Source organism: Branchiostoma floridae, chromosome 17 (genome assembly GCF_000003815.2).
Source record: "Branchiostoma floridae strain S238N-H82 chromosome 17, Bfl_VNyyK, whole genome shotgun sequence".
Classification (NCBI taxonomy): Eukaryota; Metazoa; Chordata; class Leptocardii; order Amphioxiformes; family Branchiostomatidae; genus Branchiostoma; species Branchiostoma floridae.
In genome coordinates this window covers 15,748,442-15,764,557 of record NC_049995.1, presented here as the reverse complement: position 1 = coordinate 15,764,557, position 16,116 = coordinate 15,748,442, and the positions used below count along the sequence as shown (strand labels likewise).

The 16,116-nt window shown below is 43.9% G+C and overlaps 2 protein-coding genes across 2 annotated transcripts in view; one reads left to right on the top strand and one right to left on the bottom strand.

The window, feature by feature from the left end:
• The window catches only part of LOC118404160 (epidermal retinol dehydrogenase 2-like), a 4,126-nt gene extending 2,891 nt beyond the window's left edge, over positions 1–1,235 (top strand). The window contains exons 4-5 of the mRNA XM_035803182.1: positions 601–695; positions 1,100–1,235. Coding sequence (XP_035659075.1) covers positions 601–695; positions 1,100–1,220 — 216 coding nt within the window. The 3' untranslated portion in view covers positions 1,221–1,235. The remainder of the gene's footprint in view (positions 1–600; positions 696–1,099) is intronic.
• A 1,969-nt stretch (positions 1,236–3,204) lies between these two features.
• LOC118404158 (epidermal retinol dehydrogenase 2-like) lies at positions 3,205–15,902 on the bottom strand. Its single transcript, XM_035803181.1, has 6 exons — positions 15,413–15,902; positions 13,896–14,027; positions 13,010–13,159; positions 12,183–12,268; positions 3,914–4,030; positions 3,205–3,566 (listed from the first exon to the last, which is right to left on the bottom strand). Exons 1-6 carry the CDS (start codon positions 15,740–15,742, stop codon positions 3,464–3,466), a joined length of 918 nt encoding a protein of 305 aa, XP_035659074.1. The 5' UTR covers positions 15,743–15,902; the 3' UTR covers positions 3,205–3,463.
• Between the last annotated feature and the right edge of the window lie 214 nt (positions 15,903–16,116).

The following is a 16,116-nucleotide window of genomic DNA, read 5'->3' as shown; positions in this document are numbered from 1 at the left end:
ATTATCTCACCATATACACCGAGGATAAGGCGGGGCATTAAAGTTATTATCATATAGCCTACCCAAACTTGCAAATTCCTGTATGACGCATAGATCCCTTGGTACTATACGTGTGAATTCCTTTGTCGAATTTCTGAAAGTTCACATTTGGTACATACATATGTAAGGAGATTACAGATTGCATTTTGAAACCAAAATTTCCACAGAAAATATTCGAAACATTGCAGGCTTTTTAGAAAAACAAAACTCATTATCAATGTTAACAGAAGGAGCCATTCCCCCTTGCAGTCTGCTCCGGCATATGTTTTGCTCCTTTTCATTGGCCAATGCCTGCATATACCTTTCTTTCGTTCCTTTTGATTGGTCAAAATGAATTAACACCGGCACCGGTGTTAATTCAAAATGAATTAACACCACTGGTGTTAATTCAAAATGAATTAACACCACTGGTGTTAATTTGCACCTGCCTGGCCGGAATCGAAGTGTTACGGCGTCATAACCAACGTGGAACGGGGCCTTCTGATTGGTCCGCGGCGCCTGGCTATATGATAATAAACAATAAACTATCCATAACATGACTGTTAAACTATCATGTTTCAGTCTGAGCTGAGGATCCAAGGGAAGAGCGGAGTTCACGTGACCTGCGTGTGTCCCACCTTTATCAACACGGGCATGTTCACTGGGAGCAAACTCAAGTAAGTTAGTAACATGGATAAAGGTTTGAAAGACACCTAGGTAGTTGAAGTACGTAGAATTAGTCCCGCACCAGAGTACGGTACATGGGGCAGCGCCCATCTCCGTTTTTGTGACACCTAGGTGAATTTTCCCAGTATATTAAACTGAAGTGATACATTGCCTGAATATCAGAGAAGCGACTGCATATAGTGTATAATACAAGTCGGAGCTAGAAACGACTGTATGTATGTTAGCAAACTCCCTTTCCCGGCACAAGAGAACCCAGCCAAACGTTGAAAAGCGCGAACCAACGCCCCCCTCCCCCCAATAAAAACCAGCCCCGTTCGAAGACTGCAACGGAGTCTATAAAAGAACGAACTACTTTCCGGATGGTACCCAGGTTAACCGCTGATTTTTTCCCCAGGAACGTCGCCATGTTGGAGGCTGATGACGTAGTGAGGGAGATTGTTGCGGCGGTGCAGAGGAACCAGTTCATGCTGGTGATTCCGCGGGACACCGCCGTCTTCATCAACCTCAAGGGGTAAGAAAACAAACAAACAAATAAGCAAACAAACAAACAACCAGGTCATGCTGGTCATTCCAAGGGACACCGCCATCTTTATCAACCTCAAGGGGTAAGCAAACAAATAAATACACAAATAAACAAAGAAGCAGTTTATGCTGATCATTCCGCGGGACACAGCCGTATTCATCAACCTCAAGGGGTAAGCAAACAAACAAATAAACAAACTAGGAGCACGAACGCAACGAGAGGACACCCACTCAGATATGTCACACTCAAACAAACATGGCAAAGAAAACAAGTTAAAATTATCATTATCAAGATTGTAAGAATGGTTTATTATTTTACCACTTCCCCCCTCTTTAGACAGTAACTGCACAGCCCTTATTCTGATGAGCCCGTATATGTACACGGGATGCACATATATGATGCCTGTATGGTGGTCCAGAATCTCTATGGGTTTGGGGCATTTAAGCATTGTTTCTGCGCATTTTGAAATGCTTTCAATGGAGAGATCTAACTGTGTTACCTTCCCACTAACCGTGCGCGTGCGGCTGTCTGATCTTCCAGGTTAGTTCCCCAGGGGCTGATGGATCGTTTTAGAGAAACCATTCCTTTGGGTTTGAGTCGATCAACACCCTGCTTTTTTAATGGATATCAAGATGACCCTTGTGACTTCCTGATGGAAAAAGAATCTTTTAAGATTGAAATTGGGTTACTATTTGTATGAAGCATTTTTTCAGTGTATTTCAACAGACTCCATAGGTCGCTGGAAAAACCGTAGAAATGGAATAAATAGATGAGGAAGCCGACCAGAGAAGTACAGTGCGCTGTTCCCTAGCCGAATGTACTTCTCTGGCCGGCATACTCCGCTATTTCATTTTGTTCCATTTCTACGGTTTTTCTAGCTACCTATGGAGTCTATCTAGGTAGTAGAGACTAAGTTCCAGCTGTAATCTGCCAACTAACCGTGCGGATGTCTGATCTTCCAGGTTGGTTCCACAGGGGCTGATGGACCGTTCCCAGGATGACTCGGGCATGCACAACAGCATGGACGGCTGGGTCGGTCGTCAAGGCAACAAGAAAGAGAAGTGATGGAGCGCCGATTGTTAAAATAACTTCATTTTTGGTCACCAGTTTATCACATCACGTTATAAGCTTTATCACTGCAATCTACCGTATCCATGTATGTAGTCAGCCCGCTAAGATACGCCAAATTGTGTAGCCAAAAAGTGACACTGACGAAAGATAGTAAATGCTATCTAAAACGTCTGACCTTTTCCAAAATCATGTGCCAGTTGAGTAATTCTTATTTGGTGTCTCTTATTACCTTGATGTCTAACCTTCATCAACGACTAAAAAGGCGCCATGATAATTGTAACATACTGTGTTCATGTGTATTGTCTAATAAAGTTTGGAGCTTTTTCTGTAGTTCTTACTTTTGCTCTCAGTTATAATTATTTTAATCTGAACTGGTGTGGTCAAAATACTATGAAAAAGTACATAAAATGTCTAAAACTGTCTGTATCCGATACGTTTTGAAGCTTTTCCTTTTGGTTGTTGTTTCTGCTTTCCGTTATTTTTAGTTTCGCCTTATGTCAAAGTCACAGTAACCGATGCTTACCGAAATGCTGTGAAAACGTTTATTTGATTCCCTGCTCTTGGACCGATCCTGTCGAACGCCATATCGAACAGATAGAACCCCCTATTCTATTTCGAACACCTCCGTCAAAAACTGCCCTATTGGACAGAAATGGCTATTTTTGACGGAGGTGTTCGAAATAGAACCATGATCGAACAGGGGGCGGGGTTTGTGATCGGTCCATTCCAGGCACGTGATCCGTAGTGATGATACACTGGCATACAGAAAGTCAGACTGAATAGAGTACATACATTGCAAACGACCATTTCGGCGTTTATAAAGTTGTATGAGGTTCACTGTATTTTTTGTTCTGTTGCTAATGTATCTCTCTTTCAATAAACTATGAAAAAAAGAAGCCATTTCCTTTCTTCATTACATTTTCTTTATTATTGTTATCATGACGTTTCGCCAATTTTCTGTAACGTTCGCCATGTGATGTCGGTTGTTCTTCTTGTTGCCATGACGACCGACGAACGTATGTGACGTCAGTTCTTGTTGCCATGACATCCGACGATCGTATGTGTCGTCAGTAGTTGTTCTAAGCTTGTTGCCATAACGGCCGACGAACGTGTGTGTCGTCAGTAGTTCTTCTTGTTGCCATGACGACCGACGAATTCGTGACGTCAGTTGTTCTTCTTGTTGCCCTGACGACCGACGAACTTGTCCATTGAGCCGTGCATGTTGATGAAGTTTTGTGCGAGGTCGGCGATGAAGGTAGGCGTCATACTGGAACCAGGCACAAATATTTGTTTACTTTCATAGATTCTAAAGGTTAGACATCCCGGTAAAACAACATATGAAGACAAATCAATATATACCGCTGTATATGAGATACGTCGATGAAAGACATGTAGGTGATATTATGTGCCAATAACTCAAGCAACTGGATATGATTTGGGAAACGGTCAGACGTTTCAGATAGTATCCACTATCTTTTGTCAGCGACACTGAAGTGATATTGGGGATACTGGTCTTTCATACCCTAGCTATGAATGCAAAAGAGCTGAAGAAAATTTATGGGTTTAATTAATGTTTATTTGAAAAACAATAAAAGAAAAGAAAAAATAACGTACCCCTGGATCCCGCTGAGAATGGCGACCGTGCGGGGCAGTATCAGCCAGAACTGGTTCCGCAGGACCGCGTCAACAATCTGCTGCACCACGTGATCAGTCTCAAGGATCGCCACCTCCCTGAGATATAATAACAGGTAAATATGTTTGTTTGTTTGTTTATTTATTTATATATTTAAAGACTATAGAACCAATGGTGTAAATGATACTCTAGACTCAACAGGCTGATATATTGATACGAGATAGAGGAATCATACCCTCTGTCAAAATGTACATTGAGATAAAAGTAGAGGAAGTTTTTCGTCCCTCCCTCTCTCTGCCCCTCTCTCTATCATTTTTCTCTCTCTCCCTCTCTCCTTTTCTCTCTCTCCCTCTCTCTCTCTCTTCCTTTCTCTCCCTGTCTCTTTCTCTCTCTCCCTCTCTTTTCCTCTCTTTCTCTCTCTCCCTTCCCCTGTTTTTCTGTCCCTCTCTCTCTCCCTCCCTCTCAAACGGAGACGCCACAAACGGAATTATTTAAAGATACCAGCTTGAAGAATGTTGATCCTACATCTACAAAGTCTGATGTATGAAAGGAAGTATGGAGCTTTGAATGGGTCGTTCTCTTTTTTTATAAAACGCTCAGCGGATGTCATGCGAACTGCAGCCGAAGCACAGCAGTGTGTGGTAAGTCAACAGTATTTTTAAAGCGCAAAGGCGCACTAATTATGACCGATAGTACTTTTGAATCTAGCTCAATGCATACAGTCTCAGAACTAATGTAGTTGAATTCCTTTGTAATTAACCATATTTTTCCGCATCGCTGGCATGCACAAAAGAATCAGTCGTGCTTTTTTTAGGATTCTCGAGTGCCGCACGACTTTATACCCGAACTAGTAATTGTTCGCAGATGAATACTGTGTTCTGCGTCCTTGATCCAATCGGGGCAAACTATGCTTTTCTGACGGGGTTTGCAGACAAGAAGTAATAACGATTATAAAATCGTGAGAGACTTATTTAGTGCCAAATTGACGTGCGTAGAAAACCATTTCTCACTCTGCTAGATCAAAATACACCACACAACATTTTAACCTAAGAAAGGTAAACCTAAAATAACACGGACAATGCCTACGCACCCCTATATCAAATTAGGCAGCACCTAAAAGGTATCCTCCCACACTCGCAGCTAGAATAACTCTTTATGAACACATCACACGGTCTCTTTTGACCTCTGTGTTCCGAGGAAGAAGGCACGACAACATAACTCTCAGGTAAGGGCGCGATCACAAAGGTCGTGCGATCATCGTACAACCGCTAACTTCGGGCATCAGCTTGGAGGACCAAAATGTACGGCTCATGCAAAGTTCAACTCTCTGGGTACACAAAATGTTCTTTGGATCCATGTCGGTGGTTGGTTCTGTCACGGCCTGCTTGAAAATCCTATGGCATCGAAATCGTACAACGATCGCACGACCTATGTGACCGATCGGAAGGCTTCATAAGTGTCTACTTTTCACACTCAAACTGAGGTTTCCACTATGATAAACTAAAAGACATGAAAGTATTGAACATTATGCTTTCGTGTGTATGTTCGGACAAAGTTCATACAACATTACTGACTTCAAATAGTTTAGGTAGAAATGCGATATTGTGGAAAATCCAAAGGTGAAGCTTTCCTGGGTCGCCTTACATGGGGGTTTGCGGGTTTAGTTTGATATAGAAGCGCAAAAACGACATTGATGAAAATATTTTGACCTACAAAAGTGAGACATGGGAATATGTAGATACATTTGTAATATGAACTGGCAGGCAAATACTAGTATGTTGTAAGTCTGAACAGGTATTCAATGATATACAATACCCAAACAGTGGACAGATAGTAACAGATAATGCTCAATGTCCATTCTCGTTGTGGCATATTGATGAAGTCGCTGATAAGTAGGTGCCATCTTTTCTATGATAGAAGTGTTGTGTTTTTAAGTCTTGCGACAGTCCCTATATGTGTGTAGGGGTATCGTGGGAAAATACAGATTAAACACGTACTATCTGTTACGTACTGTGGACAATGTTTTCATTTTTTATCTTATTTTGCTGTATTTTTGCTATGGAAAAGATACGTGGTCGGTCGGATTCTGTTTTTGTACATGTTGAGCGAAACTTTAATGTAGCATAATTGTGCACACTGCATTTCCCTACGTCATAATGGAAGTAACCCTTTTTGAGCAAGTAAGTAAACAGAGATCGCCTCCGTATCTAAGCCTTTTCTTTTATGACAACAAAGGGGATATACTGAAACAACCAGTGGGGCGAGTAGAACAGAGAGAAACAACATCCGAACTCCCGGGATTCGAACCCGCGCCGAACCCGGGCAGCCGGATCACAAATCCAACGTGCAAACCACAACGCCAAGAGCTCAGAGCTGTTAATTGGCGTGGTCAGTTTGGCAGCGCTTGAACTCCACTGTTACACTACTCCCCCTTTTCTTTTCAAGATTCGTTCTTGAATCTCCCAGTTCGATATCCCTGTGTGGCACATCTCTAGCCTGTTACTCACAAGACTGGTGTGAGCATGTTACTCACAAGGCCAGTGAAACAACCAGAGGGGCGAGTATTCAACGTGCTGTTGGCGTGGTCAGTGTGGCAGCGCTTGAACCCCACTGTTACACTACAGTACACGGTGACGCCGCACTCAAGAAAACTGGCTTATATTAACAGCACCACCGGACACTGCAAACATGTAAACGGGAACGTCTGATGTACAGAACAGTTTCGGACAAATTGAACCTATACAGCAAGAGAAAAACAACAACTGACATCGGTCACAACGGTGAAAATACTGTTTAAACATATCGGTGAAAATGCAATACAAATCAGTTGTGAAAACGTTTAGTTTCAAGTAGGTATTGCTAAGAAATGACAAGAATTTGAGTGTTGATTTCAGACGATAACAAGGGGAACCTTTCAGTAATTTAAAGCTTATTCCAGGATTTGCCTTGGATGTTTTTAAAACCTCTTACGTACATACAGTGTAAAAACCCAGTGCGTAAGAATAAACTCAATGTATCTGCATTGTAACCGTTCATATTAGTTATTGTATTTATTCCAGTTACCAGGGCTAGCCCACACTAGCAGAATATTAATAAGTAGAACAGATCATAACAAAATGCTTCGCTCTCTCTACTGTAGGTAGGAAAGATCATAACAAAATGATTCTCTTTCCTTCTCTCTCTCTACTGTAGGTAGGACAGATCATAACAAAGTGATTCTCTCTCCTTCTCTCTCTCTACTGTAGGTAGGACGGATCATAACAAAGTGATTCTCTCTCCTCTCTATCTACTGTAGGTAGGACAGATCATAACAAAGTGATTCTCTCTCCTCTCTCTCTACTGTAGATAGGACAGATCATAACAAAGTGATTCTCTCTCCTTCTCTCTCTCTACTGTAGGTAGAACAGATCATAACAAAATGATTCTCTCTCCTTCTCTCTTTCTACTGTAGGTAGAACAGATCATAACAAAGTGATTCTCTCTCCTTCTCTCTCTCTACTGTAGGTAGGACGGATCATAACAAAGTGATTCTCTCTCCTTCTCTCTCTCTACTGTAGGTAGGACGGATCATAACAAAGTGATTCTCTCTCCTTCTCTCTATCTACTGTAGGTAGGACGGATCATAACAAAGTGATTCTCTCTCCTCTCTCTCTACTGTAGATAGGACAGATCATAACAAAGTGATTCTCTCTCCTTCTCTCTCTCTACTGTAGGTAGGACAGATCATAACAAAGTGGAATTCATCTTCGATTTATTCATGATGGCAACAATGGCTGAGATCGTCATCCCACAGTCCGCAGAAGACATCACCCCCTCCTGGGTGCAGTTGGTACTGCAGAAGGACCTACCAGGCATCATCATCACAGACGTCGATGTCAAAGGCTCCATCAACCAAGGCGAGGGCTTCATGAGCGACATCATCGCTTTTGAAGCCGTTGGGATCAGGAACGGCACACGTCAGCGCTACAGTCTCGTCGCTAAACTGACAGATTTCAAGCGGCCGTTCAAAGTATTAAAAGAGTGGAACAAGGAATTTCAAATCGGTATGGAGATGAGAGAAGTCAAGTTTTACTCCGAAGTCGTTCCCGAGCTTTTATCTGTGGCAATCCCGAGCACAGGGTCCAAGCCAGGGAATGAAGACGACGATTCGGCTGATTCCCTGTTACTCCCAAAATGCTACTTCGCCGCCACCGATTCGAGCTCCATGGTGTCCGTCAGGGTGATGGAGAACCTGAAAGCCCAGGGCTTCTCTATCAAAGCCAACCGCCAACCGCTGAGCCGTGAGGAGATGATGCTGTCCGCCGGGGCGCTGGCAAAGTTGCACGGCCTGTCACATCTACTGGAGCTCCGGTCGGGCAAACCCCTTCCCGAGAAGTACGGCTGGATCAAGATTACTCCATCGAATGTGCGCGATACAGCTACCTACCTGTATCAGAGCGGTGTGAAGAGATTCGCCGAGGCCTTTCCTGACCTGGTAGACCTTACAGGGTTTCTAGAAAAGTTAGACCCCAATCGCAATATACTCGACATAGAGGCGGCTCCGAGGCTTAAGGTGCTGAGCCATAATGAATGTTGGATCAACAACATCATGATTAAGGTGAGACATGGCACGTTCTTCCTTTCTTGTTCCAATTTCATATACAGTAGAAGACAGTTAATTGCACTACGGATAACCGCACGCCTCTGTTCATTGCACGGAATCCCAAAATCCCAAACAAGTGCGGTCCAGCAAGATTCCTTCTCTTAGTCTTTGAGACTGCACATGTGATGGACCGATCCTGAAGCCCCGCCCCCTATTCGATCATGTTCTATTTCGAACACCTCCGTCCCACTTGGCCTGTTTTTGACGGGGGTGTTCGAAATAGAATAGAGGGTTCTACCCGGTTCTATTTGTTCGATATGGCGTTCGATCAGGATCGGTCCATAGAATAGGGGGTTCTACCCGGTTCTATTTGTTCGATATGGCGTTCGATCAGGATCGGGCACGATTTTGCAAATAAAACATCTCTGTTGTTGTCTCTTGGCTTAACAAAGTACGAAGAAGATGTGCCCACTGAAGCAAAGCTGGTGGACTTTCAGACCCCCATGTTCAGGCCGCCAACCTATGACCTAGCTCTCCTGTTCCTTTGTAACACGAGCTGGGAAGTCTTCAACAACCACAGGGACGACATCCTGGCTCACTACCACCACACACTGCAGGAGACACTGGGGCCCAACGGTGAGAACCCCCATTTTCAACTCACACTCTTTACAGTAGAAATTAAAGTTGGATGCTACGTTTCCTATGCTACCAAGAAGGGTATGTTTTGGCCACTCTCTCTCTCTCGCTCTGTGTGTGTGTGTGTGTGTGTGTGTGTGTGAGCGTTTGTTTGTGTGTGTGCGTGCGTGTGTGTGCGTGCGTGCGTGTCTATGTCTGTTTGTTTGTGTATGTGTGTCTCTGTGTCTGTACGCGCGCGCGCACGCACGTAAGCGTGTGTGTGTTTATGTGTGTGAACTGGCGTTAACGTTATATCTGATGATACAATTTTATATTTTCGTCAATTCCTCTAGAATCCTCGGGCCTTAAGAGCTACACCCTGGAGCAGTTGAGGGCAGACTTCAAGACCGACTGTCTGCACGGGGTGATCAGCCGCTTCTTGCGCTTGCTGGTTTTGCCTGCAGACCAAGATCTGGTGCGGATGGTCCAAGAGATCCGGGGGTGGGGTGTGATCTAGAAATGTAACCTCCAAAGTAGACCTTGCGGTGGTTTAATTAAGACAGTAACATAGGCTGGGGAAGGAGTTTAGAGGAGAGTAGTATAGTAAAGACGGGAGCGTGTCACTACTATACTACTGAGGAGTTTATTTGCGGTGGAATAACTCCTTCCCCAGCTTATGTTACTACCTTAAACCACCGCAAAATCTGCTTGGAGATTACTAGAAATGCACATTTCACGACGCAAAATGTGTGACTCTTCACAACTATGTTTATTATTGCTGTTGTTGGCTAGCAATACTGGTCTAGTAGCCGCCACCCTGTGGTGATGACATTATGTAGCAAGTCGTAGGACAGAGCTAGAGGGGTTGGTCACCATATAAATATATCTATGTATCTAAATGCACATTATATCATAACGCAAAATGTGTGACTGTTCACAACTATGTAAATGAGCATATGATTCTGTCACATGTATGCAAATAAGGCATTCACTAAGTTGATTGGTCAGAAAGATCACACGGTAGTGATCTTCGTCTAGATCATGTGTAGCTCTTGTCACTTGAACAAGACATTTTATCTAGCTTTATTGATTAAGAGCCTTTTAAGTTAAAATGAGATTTTCAGGCATCAATGCCATTTTGGTAACTGATTTGTTAGGCTGTAGCAATATATAGTTATGACTCATAGCAATGTACGAACAAAGTCGTGTCGAAATACAGGAGAATATACAATAATTACTTAATGATCTATGTTTAACTTTCTTTTAGATTTCCATCTTTGTTAACAACTAAAGAATTAACTCAATAGAAATATATACTATTGTATTAGCTTCTATATCATCATTATCATAAATACTAATATTGATATGATTGTACTTTGGAATATCTTGTATGCACGTAATGTTATATTCTAATAAGATATGTTAGCGTACTGTTTAATCATTCAACCCCTACTTTCCACAAGTAATAAGATTTCGTTCAATCAGTAGGATATACACTATAAGCTATATTCAGCAGACAAGAACAAAAAATAACTTTGATGTGTCAAAGAGTACATGAATCAAAAAGAAACATTACGTATAGGATTTAAGAATAAGTATCTGAAATATAGCTGAAGGAATCTAATAAAAAAACATTTAGGTGTATTCAACTGACTTGTAATTTTATAATTGTGTATATTTGTCTCGTCTGTATGTAAAAAAAATAACTTCGTTTGACGACCAAGTCACCGTGTTCACACCAAGATGCTTATTTCCTTGACGGGATTTGAAGGTGGAAGGAACAAAGCGGTTATTGTCTTTGATGACCTTTGATCATTTAGGCCAAGAGCACAACCCGCCGTACGTGCAAATACGTGCTGTCTACGTACCAAAACATGGGCAATCTTTGCGGATCCGTAAGTGGTAAGTACCGCCTCCATACGAACTCATAGGGAATCCGACGGATTTTGGAGCACGCAGACACGCTGTAGGACTTTACGTGCAGGCAAAACTTTGTGTTGACGTACTCCCTACCTGCTGCTCTTGTCAGTCATTCCCCAGGTTTTCAGACATACGTGGCGGACGTGGCCTCCCAAAAAATGTACGGACAAATTGTATGTACGGCGGGTTGTGCCCTTAGCTTTAGAAGGCTTCCTATGCTGTTTAGACGGGACGACTATCTGGTACGTAGGTATGATGAGCTGATTGAGCTCTGAATAAAATTAAGGCGGTGGCTCACTTGCTAAAAACAGTTGAGGACAGGAGTCGAGAGAAGACCAGTGGAGCGTCGTCGGTGACTGTGAGCTGTGTTTTGTGTACGGAAAATGCCTTGCGTCTGTTTTTTAACGAGTTTGTTCATTGCAAGGCCATTGACCACTTCAAGGCACTGAACTACGCTCACAGTAGCAGCATCTCTTCTCCCTAACTCAGAAACATCGAGCTTCTGCAAGCTCGACTAACTGACCCAATAGGCGAAGCAGGGACTACGAGGTACTCATTTCCACCTCAGTAAAGTGAGGAAAGTCGTGTAAAGTGCCTTTCCCAAGGGCACAAGATCGGTGACCCGGAAAGGATTCGAACTCGAGACCTCTCAGTCCCGAGCCAAACACACTGCCGCTGCGCTACGCGATCTCACCGTGTCCTCTAGTGTCGAACTTTCGTAGCGTAATGGACCGATCCCAAAACCCCGCCCCCTGTTCGATCATGGTTCTATTTCGAACACCTCCGTCAGAAATAGCCATTTCTTCCCAATGAGGCAGTTTTTGACGGAGGTGTTCGATATAGAATAGGGGGTTCTATTTGTTCGATATGGTGTTCGACAGGATCGGTCCATTCCCAAAGAACCAGGGACCAAAGATCTTAACCCCACCTTCATATTTGCCCTTGTCTGTCTCATGAAAACTAAGAGCTCACCTGAGTTCTGCCCCTGGAAACATTCCCGTGTTGACGGGCACACACACACACACACACACACACACACACACACACACACACACACGCACACACACACACACACGCACACACACACATACACACACACACAGACAGACATGAAAAATAAGACCACCGCTGACCTGAGTTCTGCCCCTGTAAACATCCCCGTGTTGATGTAAGTCGGGCAGACACAGGTCACGTGGATGCCGTGCTGCTTTACCTCGTGCTGGGGGAGAGAAAGAAAAATTCTTTGTTTTGACTTGAAATATTTCAAGATTTAAAAATTGTTGTGTGCCCCGTAGTTTTTTTTCGGTTTAACAGCGAGGCTGCACAGTAATAGTCAACGTAAAATACAACTTTAACCAAAACAATGCCAATTCTCATTTGCAGCTCATATGCTATTAATATACGCACAAGTGGGTGACTCCTCCCTTGCCTACGTCACATTTCCAAACCGGGGCCCGGCCGGGCAGCTTTCGGGAACGAAAAGTATTACTGACCCATTACTAGTACATAAAAGACACCAAACTACACAAGACGTAAAGAGAATGATTGTGGGCATTGTTTGTGCACATTCTTACGTGTAAAGTTCTTTTTCGTTTCCATAAACAGCCGACCGAGCCCCAGTTTGGATGTAGCCTCCACCAGGCCTTCCTACGGGGATACAGGGATCGTAGTATTCGGCAAAAAATGGGAAATTGGCCAGGGGAGTCAGTCCACGCCCACCGCGGCCGATCGACTCCTCTGGTTGCAAAACTCCCCTGGCAAATTATTCTGCCTATAGAGGCCAGCATAGTCAGTTTGGTGGAGACTAATTTAGAAATGTGGCGTTAACCTTACCCTGATAGAGTCCGCGAATCCGACAGCACCAAACTTGCTGGTGCAGTAGTCGGCCAGCCCGGCTGTTCCAGCTAACCCAGCGGCAGACAAAATAAACAAACAAACAAACAAACAAACAAAGCCTTACCCTGATAGAGTCCGCGAATCCGACAGCGCCAAACTTGCTGGTGCAGTAGTCAGCCAGACCGGACATCCCGGCGAACCCAGCGGCAGACGCGATGCTCACAAGGTGTCCGTGCTTCTGCTCCACCATGTGGGGGAGGAATGCCTTCGTGGTCTGTCGGTAGAGAACTACTTTAATTTGCATATTTTGAACGCATAATTTGCATAAATTAAGTTTCGTAATGTGGGGCAGGAATGCCTTTGTGGTCTGTCGGGAGAAAATATGACATGTCATGGCATGGCAGCCTTTTGGTTAGGCCAAACTGCCTTAATTTTAAGGATGCCATGATCCTCAGGAGACGTTGACCCCAAAACTAATGCACGAAATGCTGCTAAACCATAGGACAGTCCAGTTTTACACCAACCCTAATGTATAAAACTGGTCCTTTGGAGCTCGAAAAAAGTTGACTGACATTGCACATTTAGAAATTACTTTGATACCACTCTGATACCTGCTCTCCAAGTAGGGGTTCCGCTGCGACTGTTTTTGACGGGATAAAATAGAGTTCCAAAGGCGTTTTGGGGGCTCTATTTTATCCGGTTTGGTCGGTGGACATGACAAAATGGGACAGGATAAAAACGCCTAAATCTGCCGGAGCCAAGCCTCTACTTGGAGGGTAGTTGTAAGTGATAGCAACATACACCTGGCGGTTCATAAGTTCAATTCACGTAAATGATATTTCTCACCCAGAAGTGTGCGTTGGTGTTGATGTCCATGGTTTTCTGCATGAGGTCATCAGGGCAGTCCAGAAACTTCTTTTTTTAAAACTACCATAAGGATTTCGACAACAACTTTTTTGGTTTTGAATATGACCATTATTAACAGAAGGTCAAATTCTTTATATTCTCACCCAGAAGTGCGCGTTGGTGTTGATGTCCATGGTTTTCTGGATGAGGTCATCAGGGCAGTCCAGAAACTTCCGGCCCGTCACGATCCCAGCGTTGTTGATCAGGATGGTCACGTGACCCACACTGCTCTTCACCTGTCAAAGTGATACAGTACAGGTGTTACAAATTATAAAAGATTCCCTCTGAAACTTAATTCTAATACCTTAAAAGTGATTCTTGTTGCTTACAATGGCTGCACAGACTCAAGACAATATTGCAATTCAGGTTGTTGTCTCAAAATCTAAATGTTCTGGGTTTGAATCTTTGTTGGTTGGGCCATTTGAAAGACACTTTTGCATGTTTCGTCACTAGATTCAAGTGAAAAGTAATACATAACTTGGTTAGGGCGATCTGTTAAGGTGGTTTCACACTTGCGTATATATTTATGTTCGTTGGGGAGTCTTAGCCTCTACCAGGCTCCACACGTTTTTGCTGGAAAAAAATACATTTCACAAATAAAGCCAGATAACATGCCAGACGAGTTAGCTGGCCGCAAATCATAATCCTCGGACAGCTAACTCCTCCGGCATGTTACGTATCAATATTTATCCAGTTTCTACTATTTTTCCTGTGACCCCGGTGGAGTCTTGTAGAGGCTTAAAGAATTGAACACGGACCTCATGCGAACTTGAGTATGTACGCACGTTTGAACCCGTGGGGGTTCAAGTAGCGCTAACTGACCATGCCAAACGCCTGTCAGACTTTTGGCTCGATCGGTTACGCTGCTAGGGTTGTGATCTGACGGCCCGGGTTCGATTCCCAGGAGTCAGGACTTTTGTACATATTTTCTCTATGTTCTACTCACCCCTCTTGTCGTTTCACGGCTTCGGATGTGACGTATTAAGGCCGAAAGGCGTTTGAGCAGAGCCACACCCACTGGTATTAAAAGGGTCCATCACTCGAGCTCTGGATCAAACGTTATTTATTCAGGAGGGTCTGCATGCTCTTTCACGTAAGGTGTAGGCAGCCTATTTCTATTTCCCGTAATTCGTAGGGAAAACCATCTTATCTACGTAATTCGTAGCGAGGCGACCAAATTAGCGTAATTGCCTTCCTTGCTTTAGCGTAATATGTAGGGGGTTCTTCTGAATTCAGCGCAAATCGTTGTCGGGACCCCCCCCCCCCCCCCATGCAGACCCTCATTCAGTCCGAACTTACGCAGCTTGTGACATACATTCGCGTAATTCCACCATGTGTCATTATATACCACCACCTCCAAAACGTTGTTATAGAGGCCTTCTCAAGATTGTCGTAAACACGTAAATATCTGAATTGTATTACATTTAGTATATTTAACATTCGGTGTTCAATACAATCTTGGAAAGACCTCTATACTAGCGTTTTTTAAGGTGGCGGTATAATGCCACCTGGTGGAATTGTGATAGTCGATGTTTGATACTGTACAAAATTGTGTATGTTACCGGTTATCGGTCGTGCAAAACAAACAAACAAACAAACACAAACAGAACAGCTCACTGACCTGCTGCGCGACCCTGTAGATGTCGTCCCTCTTGCTACAGTCGCACACAAAGCCGAACGCCTTCCCTCCTTCCTGCCGGATCATCTGCACAGTCGCCTCGTTCGCCTCCTCGTTGATATCCCAGGCGACGACGGTGGCCCCCAGGCGGGCGAAGCTGAGCGCCATGCCGCGACCGAGCCCGCTGCCCGCCCCGGTGATCAGCGCGATCTCGCCCGAGACGGACTTCTTGGCGGGAGGGAAAATTAGCCGGACTACGCTCAGTAACCTGGCGACTAGCGACACTACAAAAATCAGAACTACGCCGATTAAATCTTTAAGTATAAACCCCATGGCTCCCTCACGAGAATTACTACCTTTTCACTGAAGAACTTTGATAAAAAAAGAAAAAGGAAAAGGGGGCAAAGTCCAAAAGTCCAGTTGACAAGTAACATGTGCACAATGTTACAGCTGGACCTTTGACCAGACATATTAGCCTAGTAACTGGCCATCTAGCATAGGGAGCTATGAATATTTTGGACATCGGATGCAACATGCGCTTGTGGGTGCTTATGAAATGATAGGTCCTGTATATAAATATCTTGTGTACTGTATACTAGGTGCGGGTCAATTACTGCTGGTCAAATAGTTAACCAGGAACACTTTCAATGGTTTACAAAAGCAGTAAGACAAAAATGGCCTGCCACACGCAGAAGGACCATAGTATC